Below are 13,710 nucleotides of genomic sequence, written 5' to 3'. Positions count from 1 at the left end.
CCATTAGAAGGTCCTCCCTTGTGTGGGAAGACCACAGCTGTTACTGTAAATCTCATCCAGTAACTGTATCACCCCCATTTTGTGGCTCTGAAGGATGAAATTGAGAAATGGAATACTGTGCAGTCATCCTTTACATCTCCAATTTTAGGCCTTTGCACATCATTTTCATGCTTTTATTCCAAATCAAACAACATTAGTGAGCAACACCACCCTGTGCTAAATGCCGAGTGTCTAAGGCAGCACCCACGATCTTTGTTTTTGGAGGATTTAGGATTTTGGAGGGAAGTTGGGGTTTTGTTGGTGGTAGATTTTTTTTATTTTATTTTTTTTTTATTCCCTCTTTTAGCTCCCCCTGCCCCTAGATCTTTCCGAATGCTCAGAATTTGTCGGAAGCAGAAGTCCAGACGGTAGCGAGGTGCCTAAGATGGAGGAGGCTCTGTTGTGCCTCCACAGAGGAGGCGAGGGCTCAGCACGGTTAACAAACACAACTTTAAAAAGGTTTCTGTTTCTTTAAATCCTTCTGAATAAAGTGGATCTAACTTCTTATGAGGGATATTGGGGGCTTTAATCAGAAATAAGAAGTGGTTTAAATCATTAGCACAACAAAGCAAACTATAAGCTTGAAGATAAAAGTCTCAGGGGAAAGAGTCCTCTGAAAATAAATGGGACTTGATAGATTTCCATATCATTTATAACTTCCCTTAATTACACTTGGAAGACTTGCCAGTAAAACTGGAAAATTGGCAGCCTATATCCATTATAGTAATTTTGCCGACCATGGCAAGCAGCTGGCTTTACTGGATTTTATTTCCCATCACTCACAATTAATCATCAGCTGGAGATGTCTGAAACTCCTCAAAACGTAGCAATACTGTGTGACATTCAGGCCTCCTTAAAATGCTAAAATCTGCTGAGTAAATGGGCCGAGTTCCCCTTCCAGCGAACTCATTTGGGTGCGAGGCAGGCTGCCGGTTAATGAGTGCCACTTTGATAATCGGATGCGAATGTGAACCCTGACCTCGTGTCAAAGGAGAGGACGCAGCAAGCTGGATAAAAGATAGGGGGATTCAGAGCTGCAAACTTTACACCAATTAGACAGGGAGCAGGGAAATACATCAGCGCCCATTGGGTTTATCAGAAAGACTTGGCGGGGCTTGTGACCATTTTGTAAGCCTAACGCTGAAGACGTCCTGTCACAATCATTAAGTCTTTATCAGATGATGCACAAAAAGTCTGAGGAAAGTCTACCGTGTCCCCAGAGATCCCGGCGGTGGCAGTGCCCTGGGGTGCGCGCTGGCTTTCCGCGTCTCCCGGTTTTAAAAGGACCTCTCTGTAAGTGCGGTTAGTCCTTATGGTCCTCCGGTAGGTGCAGGGACAACAAACAGCTCGGGGTTGCTGCTTCTCAGGTTGGGCTCCCGCCCCGCGTGTGGCGAGTCGCTTGGTCGGGAGGTGGCCGGAGACAGTTGCCCGTCCTGCGCGTAACCTCTCGGCCAGGGGAGATAACAACCACCCTGCTGTCCCCAGGTTGCTCAAACAGTGCGATTGACTGTTCCCAGATTCACATCAGGATTGTTAGCAACATCGAGATGTTAAGTACCCTCGTCTTCGATGATTTTTTTTTTTTTAGTTCTTTTTTTCCTCCCCCCCCCCCCCCCTTTTCCTTTTCACTCTGGAGAACAAAACCGAACAGCTACTTTGAACTGCACCACGCAGAAATAAACTACTAAAATACAGACTGCAGGTCTTAGCAGTTCATCACTCATTTATTTTGATATTCCAAGCAATGTAAAGGTAGTTTTATCCGTAGCGTGACTCTGTGGGAAAGATACCTGAGTTTAATTTCTTTTAAGAAAAGGAGCCCTTTCATTTTACTCTGTTCCAATCGATGAGATTTTTTTTGTTTGTTTGATTTTATTTGCCTGTTTTGACAGATTTGGGTCATCACTGAGACCTCTCTAAATTGGGATGTAAAGATGGTGGGTTACATTGGTTCGCCATCCACTGAAAGAAAGAATTACATGATGAAAATGCAACGGTAAAAATGTTCCAGATAAATCCTTAAATAAGTTAGAAAGCAAGAACTTGTGCACATCGCTGCGGTTTTCATTCATTTGCAGGCTAAATAACAGGCAAAAGGATATGTGCAATTATGGAATGAAAGAAATTGGACAAAGCCCAAAAGACTGAAAAAGAGAGGAGAGATACAAGTGCCTAATTTTAGGATTTGTCACTTTGCAACACAATGACTGGAGCTGTAAAGGTTTAACATAAGAACAGTAATTAAACTTCTGTGCTTTAGTCACACTTTCACCGAGGTAATTTTCAACAAATTGCACATCATCAGAAGTACTGACACAGCATTTTCACACGTGGTACCTGCTGGAAGTGCCTCCTTCCTGCCACATTAGTAAGGCTAGATGTTAACTGGGTATTTTGTGGGTTGGGGCGGGGGGGTTCTTTCCTTCCTTTGTCATCAACCCAGCAGGTATTATAGAACACACAAAAACTTTATTTTTGAGAAAGGGGAGAAACTGAGGAGAAATTCAGATTCGTGGACATGTCCATCCCACAGACACTAATACTTCCTGGCATTTTAGCGCTGTACTTAACGTCTACGGAGGCAATTCTGTACTTTTCCAGTAGATGTATTTCCAGAACTCTGTTTAGATAATGGCTAACTGCTTCATTTTTATGCCATCCACCTGATGAAGCCACGTTACAGTTGAATCGCACCGAGCCTTAAGGGAAGAGTTTCTTGTGCCCTTGAAATTAGGCCCCTCAATTCAGATCTGCACTCCTTAGCATCTCCATCCTCAGCAGCCTTCAGAGGCCCGTGTTCTTGGGGCTCTGATAGCCGAGTTTAACCAGGGGGTGGCACATCTGTTTCTGAAATACGCTATTAAAAAAAAAATAATCTCACAACGAAACATTCCTGCTTTTTTTTTATTTTTATTTTTTTAAGAAGTAGATATTCATAGCTTCCTCTTAACCTCAGAAATGTCTGGAAAGTTCAGAGCAGATGGAAGAAGAGCCGAGCAGTGAGATAGGGAGAAGAAGTAAAGGAGCAAGGAAGGAAAGAAGGAGCTGCTGGGACAAGGCTGCAGGCAGAGCAGCAGGTGTGGAAGGAAGGAGACAAAAGATGGGGAAAGGGGAGAGAGGGGAAATAACTGGGGAGAAAGAACAAGTCTTTGATGATACTATTCACCGAATTTGACACTGCTAATGACTTAAGTGCTGGCCTGAAGCTCAGGATGGAATTTCTGCAGGTGAAGTGTTGGGTGTTAGTTATTCCCTGTGTCCGGTCAGTACACCGTGCTCCCATAGCAAAAGCTTTCCTTATTTACCCCAAAAAGCCCATCTTACTGCTGTTGGCAGTCTGTTGAAGAAAGGGTGTGTAAACTCCTTTTAACATAACGTCTTTTCTCCTGTCTTGCTCCGAATCCAGAGCTCAGACATCCATGCTTTTCAGTCATTGCTATTGCACACTTTAGAAAAAAAGCTTTATTTTAATTTTAAGCATGTGCTTCTTGCAACGTGCACTTGATCTCTGACTTCACACCTGCCTGTTAGATAGTATATTCCTCCAAAGTGGTGCACGCTTCTCCTTAAATATGTATTGTTCATTTTACATATGGTTAGAGGAATATATCTATGTGTACATATGTATGTATGTAAACTTTGAGGGCGCATATAACAACGCATGAACCAGATCTCTGCACGCCTCAGTGTACCCTCTTTAATGGACCTTTGACATCAGAGCGAAAGCATCCCAAACTTGCTGGGATACGGGCGAATGGCAGACTGCGTCTGCAGAAGGGCCTAATGAAAAGACTTGCAGTGGGCGTGCGGAGCCGGGCATCCCCGAGGGGCGTCTCTCCACGGCTCCTAAATACTGGCACGTGGGGCCCAGTGCCCTTCCCTCTCCGGCATCAACCGTCTTTGCGGGATGACTGCCTCATCGCTGGGCTGCACCAGGGATAAATTCTGAATCCCGTGTTTTTCCCCTGATGTATGAGCAGCCACCCCTGACCACCGTAAAGCCTTAAGCTGCTGATTCCTCTGCGCAGGGTGTCCAAGGCGTTGGAAGGAGGATCTGACCGGGAGGCACGGGGAGCCCAGCAGAGGAAACTTGGAACGTTTCCCTGTAAGAACTATGGGCTGTGGGGAAAACGATGGGTTTGCCTCCACGATGCCTCCCTTGTGGATGAGGGGTGGTGGTTCCATGCCGGCGTGCTGCCTTCCGTCAGTCGGAGACCATCAGCCGCCATCGGGATGCTGCCGTGTGCGGCGGTGTGACTTTCCCCTCAGCATCAGCCCGTTGGGTATTGCCGGAGGTTCCAGCCCGGCCCCCCCAGGATGCGTGCCAAGAAACTTTTGGCTTCTGAATCAGGAAGTAGTATCTGCAGGACCTGCCCCAGGGAAGCAAAGCAAAGGCTCCCTGGCCAAAACCGCACAGGTTAAATTTTGCTCTGGATTTAATGTCAAACCGTGATGGATGTGAAATGCGAACTGTAGAAGCCGGAGCTGAATGGATGGGATGGGGGAAGAGAGGAGCCTTTCAGGTTTGTCTGGGGTGATGGTTTTAAGTAGGTGATTCCTTTTTCCCTATATTGCTGCTAGTCTGTCCGAGGCAACGTTGATTTGTGATTGTGGTTTGTGTCGCAACTGTGGGGCTGGCTGACTTGACTTGTGCCGTGGAAGTCTTTTTAGCGTTTAATGAAATAATCCCTTTATTTTCTAGAGGAATCATACACACTTAGAGCATTTCAAATCCTCTCTTCTCATTTTGCACTGCTTTAATTTTACCAGGTTTCAGAAGGTCAAGAGATTTGTGTAATTGAAGCAATGAAAATGCAGAACAGTATGATTGCTGCTAAAACAGGCAAGGTAAGCTACCTTGGGTCACGTAAAACCATATGCAATGTGTCAAATAGGATAGAATTTAAAAAGGAAAAAAGGAGGCTTCTGGTTGTTAAGGAATTAAGTCTAATTGTTGTAAGTCTTTCGAAGTGAGGTGTCTTTAATTTTTAACATTTGCATCTGCTGTGAATGCTGTTAAGTAGTTCCGAGCCTTAGATAGCACAGCAGGAAATAGTTTTACTGGCTTCAGAAATTCATATAACTCTTTTTCTCCTAAATGATTTGTTTTCTATGATGTTACAATGCCAAGTTGAATTGAAAGGTGTTGCAGACCATTTCTCCAAATTCCGTCTTTCAACTGGAATTGAAACTGAAGAAGAGAGATCTCTTTGCCAGTTAATTCATTAATGGCAAACAATTTGACATTAAAAAAAAACCCAAACACTCAGAACCAAGGCATAGAAAGTGCTTTTACAGGAAGATGAGAAAAACAATGTTTTTATTATTGTGACTGTTAAACACGAAGCCTAGATCTACAAATGCGTTAAGCTTTGCAAGGCTCTGCGTTGCGGTATCTCGCTTCTAAGGGGGGGTCAGCGTTGCAGCCCCCGAGCCGGGAGTCTCCTCGTCCTGCAGCGCAGGATGTACCAAAGCCGGCGCTCTGGGGCAGGGAACTGGTGAAGCTCACAGGACAAGGGCGTGCCTTAAACCCCATCTGGTCAGGGGACTGTCAGCCCCTAAATCGGGGTCGCAGAGCATCCCTGTGCCAGTTTATAATTCACAGCCTAAAACCATCATCTAGACACGGGCCCCTGGTCCGTCCTTTTCGAAGGGAGAGCAGAGTCACTCTTGAGGGGTCAGAATCCTTGCCAAAGGTCCGGATTATATATTTTTGTATTTCCTCGCATGTCCAACCCCTTTTCCGCCTGGGGACAGGCCCCTGAAGCGCTGCCATTTTGTTATTAAAACCAGCAAACCCAACCCCAGTGCAGGATGGCTGGTCCCGGGGGGAGGCAGCACGGAGCCCGGCTCCGCGGGGCAGGGACGAGGTCGGTCACTGGCAGGATTGGCTGGGGACTCCACATGGGTCTCCGCGCCAAGGACTGTTTGTGTGTTTACAAGAAAGGCTTTTTTGGCACAGCACGAGAATCCTCACCGAGGCTGGGACGCAGGGCTCGCCGCTCCCAGCGCATCCAGGGCAAAACTGGGTCTCGAGGAAACAAATTGCAGAGAGAGGGAGAACCCACCTTCCCCTGTCGCTCTAACGTTGCCACGTTGTTATTTTATTTCATGCATTAATTCCTATATAATTTATTTTCTCACTTGGTTAATATTTCCCAGCATTTAGTTTTTCATCTTTGCTTCTTTTGTTTAACCCCTTACTGCTGCTCTTTGCATCCACTGTTTTTAACCAGTGAGTGTTTGCAATCAAAATGCCATTCCCTCATCTACCCACCCCCTTTTATTTTTGACTTTAACCTTCCCTTTCCCATCAAGGTGTCCTGCAACCCGTGGGCCTGTTCCTTAAAATCCTGCTGGTACTTCTCCCACTCGCTCTTGTGCAGAAGCCACGTAAAACGCACGTTTGGCTTATTAGTCCTTCCAAGTGGGATTTGAATGTCACACCTTGCAATGTCCCCTTGGCCATCTCCACTTTAATAATAAGCACGTTATTTGGTTCTTGAGAATTTTGAGCATTTTAAAAAGCAAAAAAGTTTTGGGGCTGTGCAGAAATGAAGCTGCTAAACAGCATTCGCCCCGTTCCGCAGCGCAAAGACATGGCTCTGAGCGCTAAAACAACTTGGCCCCTCCACAGGAGCGGGATGTTTGGCGCTGGCTCTCAGTCTGTGTTTTGATGCTTTGAAACCGTGTTTTGAAACTCGGTTCGTTTGTCTTCAGCGGGAAGACGTTCCCATTTTCACTCCCGGCTGAATTCCTTTTCTGCATCAAACCCCATCTTCCTGTTTGTCATCGTGAGAAAAGCGGCTTGTTTGTATCTACTCTGAGTTTACTCCAGCTGCAGGTGGCTTAAAAATGGGGGAAAGATGGAGAGGAACTGGCCTCCCCTCTCCTGTGGGGCAGCTGTGGGTCAGGACGAGGAGCTGGCCCTGCCGCGTGTCAAAAATCACGGGGCTGGGGGGGAGGTTGAAACACCAGTGAGCTACAGTGTTTGCTGAACCTTGGCTTTGCAGAAAAAGAAAAGAAAGAATATTTTTCACCCTGCTTTCGTCTCTTAGAAGATTGAGACTCAGGAATCGGGTAGGCTGCCTAGCCATGGATTTAGAAATTAAGGCCCTTTTTTGGTACATCCCATGGTGTCTTTGCCCGTGTACAGGGTTGGGCGTCATTCCCGGGGCAACACCGTGAATGTGCCGCAGAGCCAGACGCGCGCTCACAGCTCGCCTGGCTTTAGACTAGCAAACTCGGATGTGGGCAACAGCGTGGCCGTAGCAGCCTGGTATTTCGGGTACGGTGCAGGTGTCCTTTAGGAGCCCAAGGTAACGTTGGGATGACTAACCTGAGCCAACAAGGTTTTTGACCAAGGATTTGGCATGTGGGTGTGAGCTCTGAATTAATATTACAAGGAAATTCTCATACGCAGCTTCACGTATTTTCTGGGCTCCATGTGCTGAAAGGGAACTCAGACACGTTATAGCCTTTTACAGAGGAAATAAGGGACCGGTATAAGATGTTTGTGTTTTAAAATTCAGGATTCTTCACAAGTAGATAATTCCTCTACAGATATAGTTACATTTATTTGACAGTGGTAGCCCTTTGCCAAGTTCAGTGACGTTAAAGGACCCAAATTCAGATTTGAATCAATCAATCTCGGCTGCCTGGGCATTGGGGGAAACCCACTTCACGGCTACAGTCCCAAAAATTCAGCTATACTTAAAATCTGTAGTGCAAGAAAACTGGAATATTTCATGGAAACATCCAAGCGTGAGTGTTGAAGAGTCAGCCTGCCGTCTAAAAGATACAAAAATTTAGTAGTAAATGAACAGCAGTGCAAGAAAAGTGGAAGAAAGGTGCTTTTTAATTTTTAGAAGTGCCATCTTGATCTGACGTTCAGCTCTTCTCTTCAAAGCACCTAAAGAATAAGAAACCCAGCAAGTGGCAGGTGCCTAAATACCTTGATGGAGTTGGGTGCGATTTGGCCAAGCGCTGGAGCAGGCTGCCCACAGGGTGTGCAGTCTCCGTCCTCCTCCACAGCTACTCACAACGCAGCGGGACTCTGAGCGCTGGAGGTCGAGCCGGCAACCTCTCGAGGCCCTTCCAACATAGATGCGTCTCTGATCCCCGGGGTGGTCGTAAATGTTTTATAGTGGCCATTTACCCCGTGGCATGCAGATGTGAAACTATTTAAGCAACGTCAACCAAGCCATTTATTTACCCATTTATTTAAATTTCTTTGCTGTTGAGGAAGATTTGGAATTATTTCTGTTTCTGTACTGTAGGTGAAAGCTGTGCACTGCAAAGCTGGCGATACCGTTGGAGAAGGAGATCTGCTGGTGGAACTGGAATGAAAGGTTGCCTCCACACTGTTGAATTAGCTCAGCCTTTATTATTTCCAACCCATAAAGTAACATTAAGGCAATTCAACATAGAAGATGGACAGTCCTATGTTCAAGATTTTATACGGTCGTATTTATTGTATCAGCGGTTAAGACAGCAAACACAGATGTTAAACCTTGGCAACAGATCCCAGATTTTTACTTCCAGAAATACTTGTACATAACCTTTGTAATTCTTTGATTTTTCAGGATCAAATAAAATCAATAAAATACCATTTCTGCTTTAAAACAGGAAAAGCCTCTTTTTTTAAAAAAGAAAACAAAAGCCCAAATCCGATTCATCTTCTCCATGGTAATATCGCGGGGTTGAGGCCCCAGCCAAGTTATACAGAATGGTTGGTAAGAGTGAAAAATTAACCACTGAGTGATGAACCCAGCAGTTTTCCTACGCTCTGTGTAAGCACAGAGTACTTACAAGTACAGCTGATGGCTTAAATTCTGATCAGATTTATTGTAATATTTTGAAGCCTTTGTGTAGACTAGAGGTAAATTACAGGCTAGAGGGGTTTTTCTTTCGCTAGTGCAGACTTTCCCCACGTATTTTCATTTACGGTGGTAAGGGAATTTTTTTTCTTTTATTCAGACTCCATACTCAAATTTCCTCCCCTTTATCTTCTTTGAATGGATTACTGGATTCAAGTCCTTGCAGGAGGAGCTGGCACTGCCCTTGAAGCCCCTTAGCCATCCCAAGGGATTGCTAGAGGCACTTGCTGTCCCTCAGGCCAAGCCTCCTCCCGAATTCCTACAGGAAAGGGAGACCCAAGTCTCCGATGATCTTTTGTTGTGCAAAAGCTCTTACTAAAGCTTGTGTGAAGAACTAGGACTGTTCGTAATACGTAATTACATCCTGCTGGAAGAGCTGCGCATCCAGCGTGGGAAACCAGAGAGTGCCTGGAGAGGAGGAAGACTGAAGAGACTTGAGCAGCAGGGAGAGGGATGGTGACTTGGTCAGGACGGGTAAGAGGGTGTCTTTTTTTTCCCCACTCCTCACTCAGGAACTCAACGCCACAGATACCGGAAGTTTACTGGGTTCAGAATGTTAGTGTGTGGTTAACAGAGGCGCCCTCTTCTGTTAATTGATCGAGCTCATTAAGTCAGCAGCTGCAGCTCACTGGGCACAGTGGTACCTCCGCAGTCCCTGCACGCTGTCACCATCATCTCTGTCCCTACGCTCCTGCCGAGGCCTGCGCTGCTGCCCACGGCTGGGCCAGGACACCGCCTCCTCCTGCCTCTGGTCTCACCTCCTACAGCTGGCTTTTTCTACGTCCCTCTCCGTCACCCTTCCCGCTGCGGCTGTGCCTCCGCCACTGCCCCAGGAAGGAGGGGGCCCGCTCTCATTTTCTTGCCGAGGATGTGCAGAGTCGTGCCACTTCCCAGAAAAACCCCTCTGGCCAGAGGCGCCCGCGCCCTTTACAGGAAGGTGAAGGACAAAAGCAGTCTGTGACAGGGCTGGTGACTCACGGCCAGCCAGAAAGGTTCACCATTCTGCTCGAAACTTCTGATTGAAGGGGCATTTTTCATGTTATTGAGACACCGCCAACTACATCAACACGGCCAAGGGGGAATAATGTAGTACGGGGGCTCTGCTTTGTTAATTAGTTTACAAAACCCTTCGAGATGAGTAAGGAGAGTGTTTGGGCAGGACCTGCCCTCCAGGAAAATGAATTCTGTTAGAGTTGGAGAAGCTGGGGCAGACGCCCTGCAGATCTTCCTACAAATCTCCTTAATGCCATCTTGCCCCTTCCAAAAGGAGCACAGTTCGGCTTCTGCAGGTTACTCTGAACTAGAAAAAAAAAAAGGTAGGCTAAAGAGACAAGACATGACTATTCTACTTTAAAATTACTTAATTAGCCTGCTGTAGCAACGCAAGCTTTCTGTCTGTGTTTCTAAGTGAGCTGCAGCAGTCTCTGATGAAGTTGCGGCTGATTCCTTACCCTGGATCCCCGGGCTGATTCCCTACCCCAGCTCTCCCCCGGCCGTCACAGGGCTACTGGCAGTGAAGCAAAAGTACGTTCTTCTTAATGGCATCCTTAGTACATTTAATCGTACTTTGGCTCACCGCGTGGCACACATTCCCTGCTCGCATCCCTTTGGCAGCTTTGTATACTGTACAGTCTATACGGACCAAACACTGCCGCTGAAGGAAAATATAAGGCACAGTAACATAACAACAGAAAGCCACGATTTTCCCAGAGTGTACAGAAACCAGCACAGTTGGTTGGGTCAGGGGGACAACTGTCGTCTTCCCATCCTTTCTTTTTCCCAGTTTACATGGTGCAATAATCACAATACAGGTCCTTTGGGTATTTTTTTATAATGTATATAAAAATCTCCCCCCCATAGGATACCCAGTTTGCCTGCGGTTGCAAGTTCTGCATTAAAAGTGCTCGGCTAAAAGTCACCTTGACAGTAAGTGCTCACAGCAGCTGCGTGTGCTGGAGGGTGGTGGGCAGCTGGGATCAGGTTTGCTTTTCCTGGTCCCCAACATCCCCCCATATCCCACAGTCACCCAGTGAACTGAAGTGGTCCCTAAAGTGCTTGGAATGTTAAATTAAAAATACCATTTTAAATGTCATTCTCATATACTCTTTTAATATTTCTTCACAGTACCTTATAAAACTAAACACATTTTAAAAATACTCTTTTCCAGTTCAGGAAAACACTGCAACAGAGTAAGAATAGTCTTTAAATTTTCTCTATTTCTCCAGCAATGTAATATTTGTCTTGAAGCGCGCAGTATCTATATGGTCATCTCTCCCTGTTCCCATTCAGTAACCTACTAAACACCATTACAAGTCAGTATTAAATGCGAGTTGTGCTTTACTTTGTTTGCAGGCGTGCTTTTTTTTTTAAAGATCACTTTCAGCTATTAGTGCAATAGTACCATCGTTATGCCACCCACCTTGCAGAGCTACCCCAGAAGATTTGTCAATTCAGGTAAAAAGAAAATTAGCTCCTTCCTCTGCCTTTCCCTGACCTTCAGTCATACGCTGGGGCAAAGTGGTGGTGGTGGGGGAAATGGAGAAAATAATTAGACCCCAAAACTGTGCAGATAACACTTATTTTATGCCTCATGCAAACCCAGTTACTCGGGGCAGGTTAGCGGGGCGAGGAGGACGGAGATTAGCTGGGGAAATGAGTCCCCATCTCTGGGCCTACAAGATTTCAACGCTAGCGCCAAGGCTCCCGGGTTGGGAAGGTTACAAGAGATCCCGTGTTCTAATAGAAAGGTGTTACAGCTTTCCTGGAAAGGTTACCGATCGGCACGTGCTTAGTACTACGTCTTCAGCCAGGCTGCGTTACCTCCCATTCCTAATCCCGGCTTTCGCGTAGGACGTAGGAGAGGCCGTGTTTCCCCGAGGAGTCGTAACTGTCATGGTAGGGGAGGCCGACCCACTCGGGCGGGTACGTCGTCGTGCTGTAGACGAAGCACTCCACGACGCCCTCGGCGGCTGCCCGCCCCTCGCCCGCGCCGCCCTTCCCTTCCCACTCCACCACCTCGATGCTCATCAGGGTACGCTGGTACATCTCGGGGCAGCCTTCAAACTCATCCAGGAACTGCAGCATCTGGTCGTCAACCGAGTAAATCTCCCCAGCGACGTGGTGTCCTGTTCCCGGGATGTTCAGCATGTAAGGAATGTTGTATTTTCCTGCGATCACCAGCGGGTACTTCTCCACCGTGCGGCCCCTTCCCTGGAATTTCGCTAGCCCCTTGGCCGTGTTGATCATGTGCTTGTAGTTGGGCTGGCCCTTCTTCAGCGTCCCGTAAACAAAGACACGAGCCATCGTACCTGCAAAAGCAGCTGAAAGACAGAGGCGTACGTTACCCACGTGGCTGCTTTGGCCAACACGCTGGAGAACCACAGCCACGCCAAGGCGCCTTGTACACGCAAGGGTCTTCAGGTGGGTGCAAAAGTGGTCTCGCAGTCCTACACCTCATTTAAATGTCATACTACATTCAAATATCTCTTTAAACTTTTCAGTCAAAAGCTGTAACAGTGAAAAACAGACGCCAGGAGAAAGCCACCCTTGTAGTTCTTTGATGTAATCAAATGACATCCCACGGGTTCTCTACGGAATCCACACACCAGCCAACGCATCCCTGAGCCTCAGGAAAAGGGCTGAGCCTTTCTTCATTTATTTTTTTTTTTTCTCTCATCATTATAGGAGCCATCCCAGTGATGAAACAGGCTCCACTTAGCACATCCTTGATGGGGAAAGAAAAAAAAAAAAAAAAGAAAAAAAAAAATCATGGTTCAGCTCCACTAAGCAGACACCTTCCTCTCCTGCACCACTGCATTTATGGTGTAACCAGCCCAGGTCAAACCTGGTTATTAAAACTTGGAGGAGTGAAGCCACTGATTGTTTTCCCTTGTTGGGCTGCCGTGGTGTTTTTTTAAAGCCTGAACTGATGGACTTGGTCACACGCTACTTGGGACACCCGGCGGGGCCACCTCAGGCTGGCTCCAACTCAGGCTGGGGCAGCACCTCCTTCCCTCCCGCCCCCGCTCGGGTTCCCCCTTCACCAGTCTCGCACTCGGTATTTGAGAAACAACCTTTTATTCAGTAACAGAGGAGCCTGGTTGCAATTTGGGTGTCTTCTTGTTTCATGGTAAAATAAAGCACAGTGACATTAGTCACCTGAAATGAGCGCATTCCAAATTTGGGTTATGTTGCATTTGTGTACATTTGATGCTATTTTTTTTTTTTTTTTTTTTTTCCCAAATAGTAATACCAGCTCGGTCACAGTCTTTAATAAAAAAAGGGAAAAGACAAGCAAGCTGCCCGATGCTCGTAGCTGCAGGAAGCTAACTGCGCGCAAACTGGGACATCACCAAGACGAAGAGAGGACCCGTCTGTCACGAAGGGGGATGAAAAGGCTTTCACGCCAGACCTTACAAGCAAACTGAGGCACGCCGGCGTGGCAGCGAGTTTAACCTGGCCTTGAGTAATTTCATAGACACGCTGAAGGATTTTTGGTAACCCTGGCACCGAGGTCCTGCTTGCCGACTGACAGAACCGCTGAGGAGCACACTGTGGCTCCAGGGAGAGAAGCGGGGTGACCCTCAGCACCCCCAGCCCACGTGAGCGGTGCTGGCTGAAAGGAGACGTCTGTCCCGCTCCATCGGGGGAGGGGAACCACACTGGCTCCCCACGGCGCTGCTGATAAATCTTGGGTGAAAAACCTCATTTGCAGACCTCGTAAGGCCAGACACTGCGGTCTTCACAAGCACCTTCGCCCTTCCTGCCCGAGGGAGCTGCACAAATGTTATTT

The 13,710-nt window shown here is 47.0% G+C and overlaps 2 protein-coding genes across 5 annotated transcripts in view; one reads left to right on the top strand and one right to left on the bottom strand.

Moving 5' to 3' along the window:
- The window catches only part of PCCA (propionyl-CoA carboxylase subunit alpha), a 294,366-nt gene extending 285,694 nt beyond the window's left edge, over positions 1-8,672 (top strand). For both annotated transcript variants that reach the window (XM_074562236.1, XM_074562243.1), the window contains 2 exons: positions 4,810-4,887; positions 8,319-8,672. In XM_074562236.1, the coding sequence (XP_074418337.1) occupies positions 4,810-4,887; positions 8,319-8,387 (147 nt within the window). In that variant the 3' untranslated portion in view covers positions 8,388-8,672. The remainder of the gene's footprint in view (positions 1-4,809; positions 4,888-8,318) is intronic.
- The window catches only part of GGACT (gamma-glutamylamine cyclotransferase), a 31,387-nt gene continuing 26,082 nt past the window's right edge, over positions 8,406-13,710 (bottom strand). For 2 of the 3 annotated variants that reach the window (XM_074562255.1, XM_074562264.1), the window contains exon 2: positions 8,406-12,238. In XM_074562255.1, the coding sequence (XP_074418356.1) occupies positions 11,748-12,221 (474 nt within the window). In that variant the 5' untranslated portion in view covers positions 12,222-12,238 and the 3' untranslated portion in view covers positions 8,406-11,747. The remainder of the gene's footprint in view (positions 12,239-13,710) is intronic. The other variant, XM_074562273.1, reaches the window with a different exon arrangement.

The sequence above is a fragment of the Larus michahellis genome, chromosome 1 (assembly GCF_964199755.1).
Source record: "Larus michahellis chromosome 1, bLarMic1.1, whole genome shotgun sequence".
In the NCBI taxonomy this organism is placed as follows: Eukaryota; Metazoa; Chordata; class Aves; order Charadriiformes; family Laridae; genus Larus; species Larus michahellis.
Note: the sequence above shows the minus strand (reverse complement) of the source record. Positions and strands in the feature narration are given on the sequence as shown.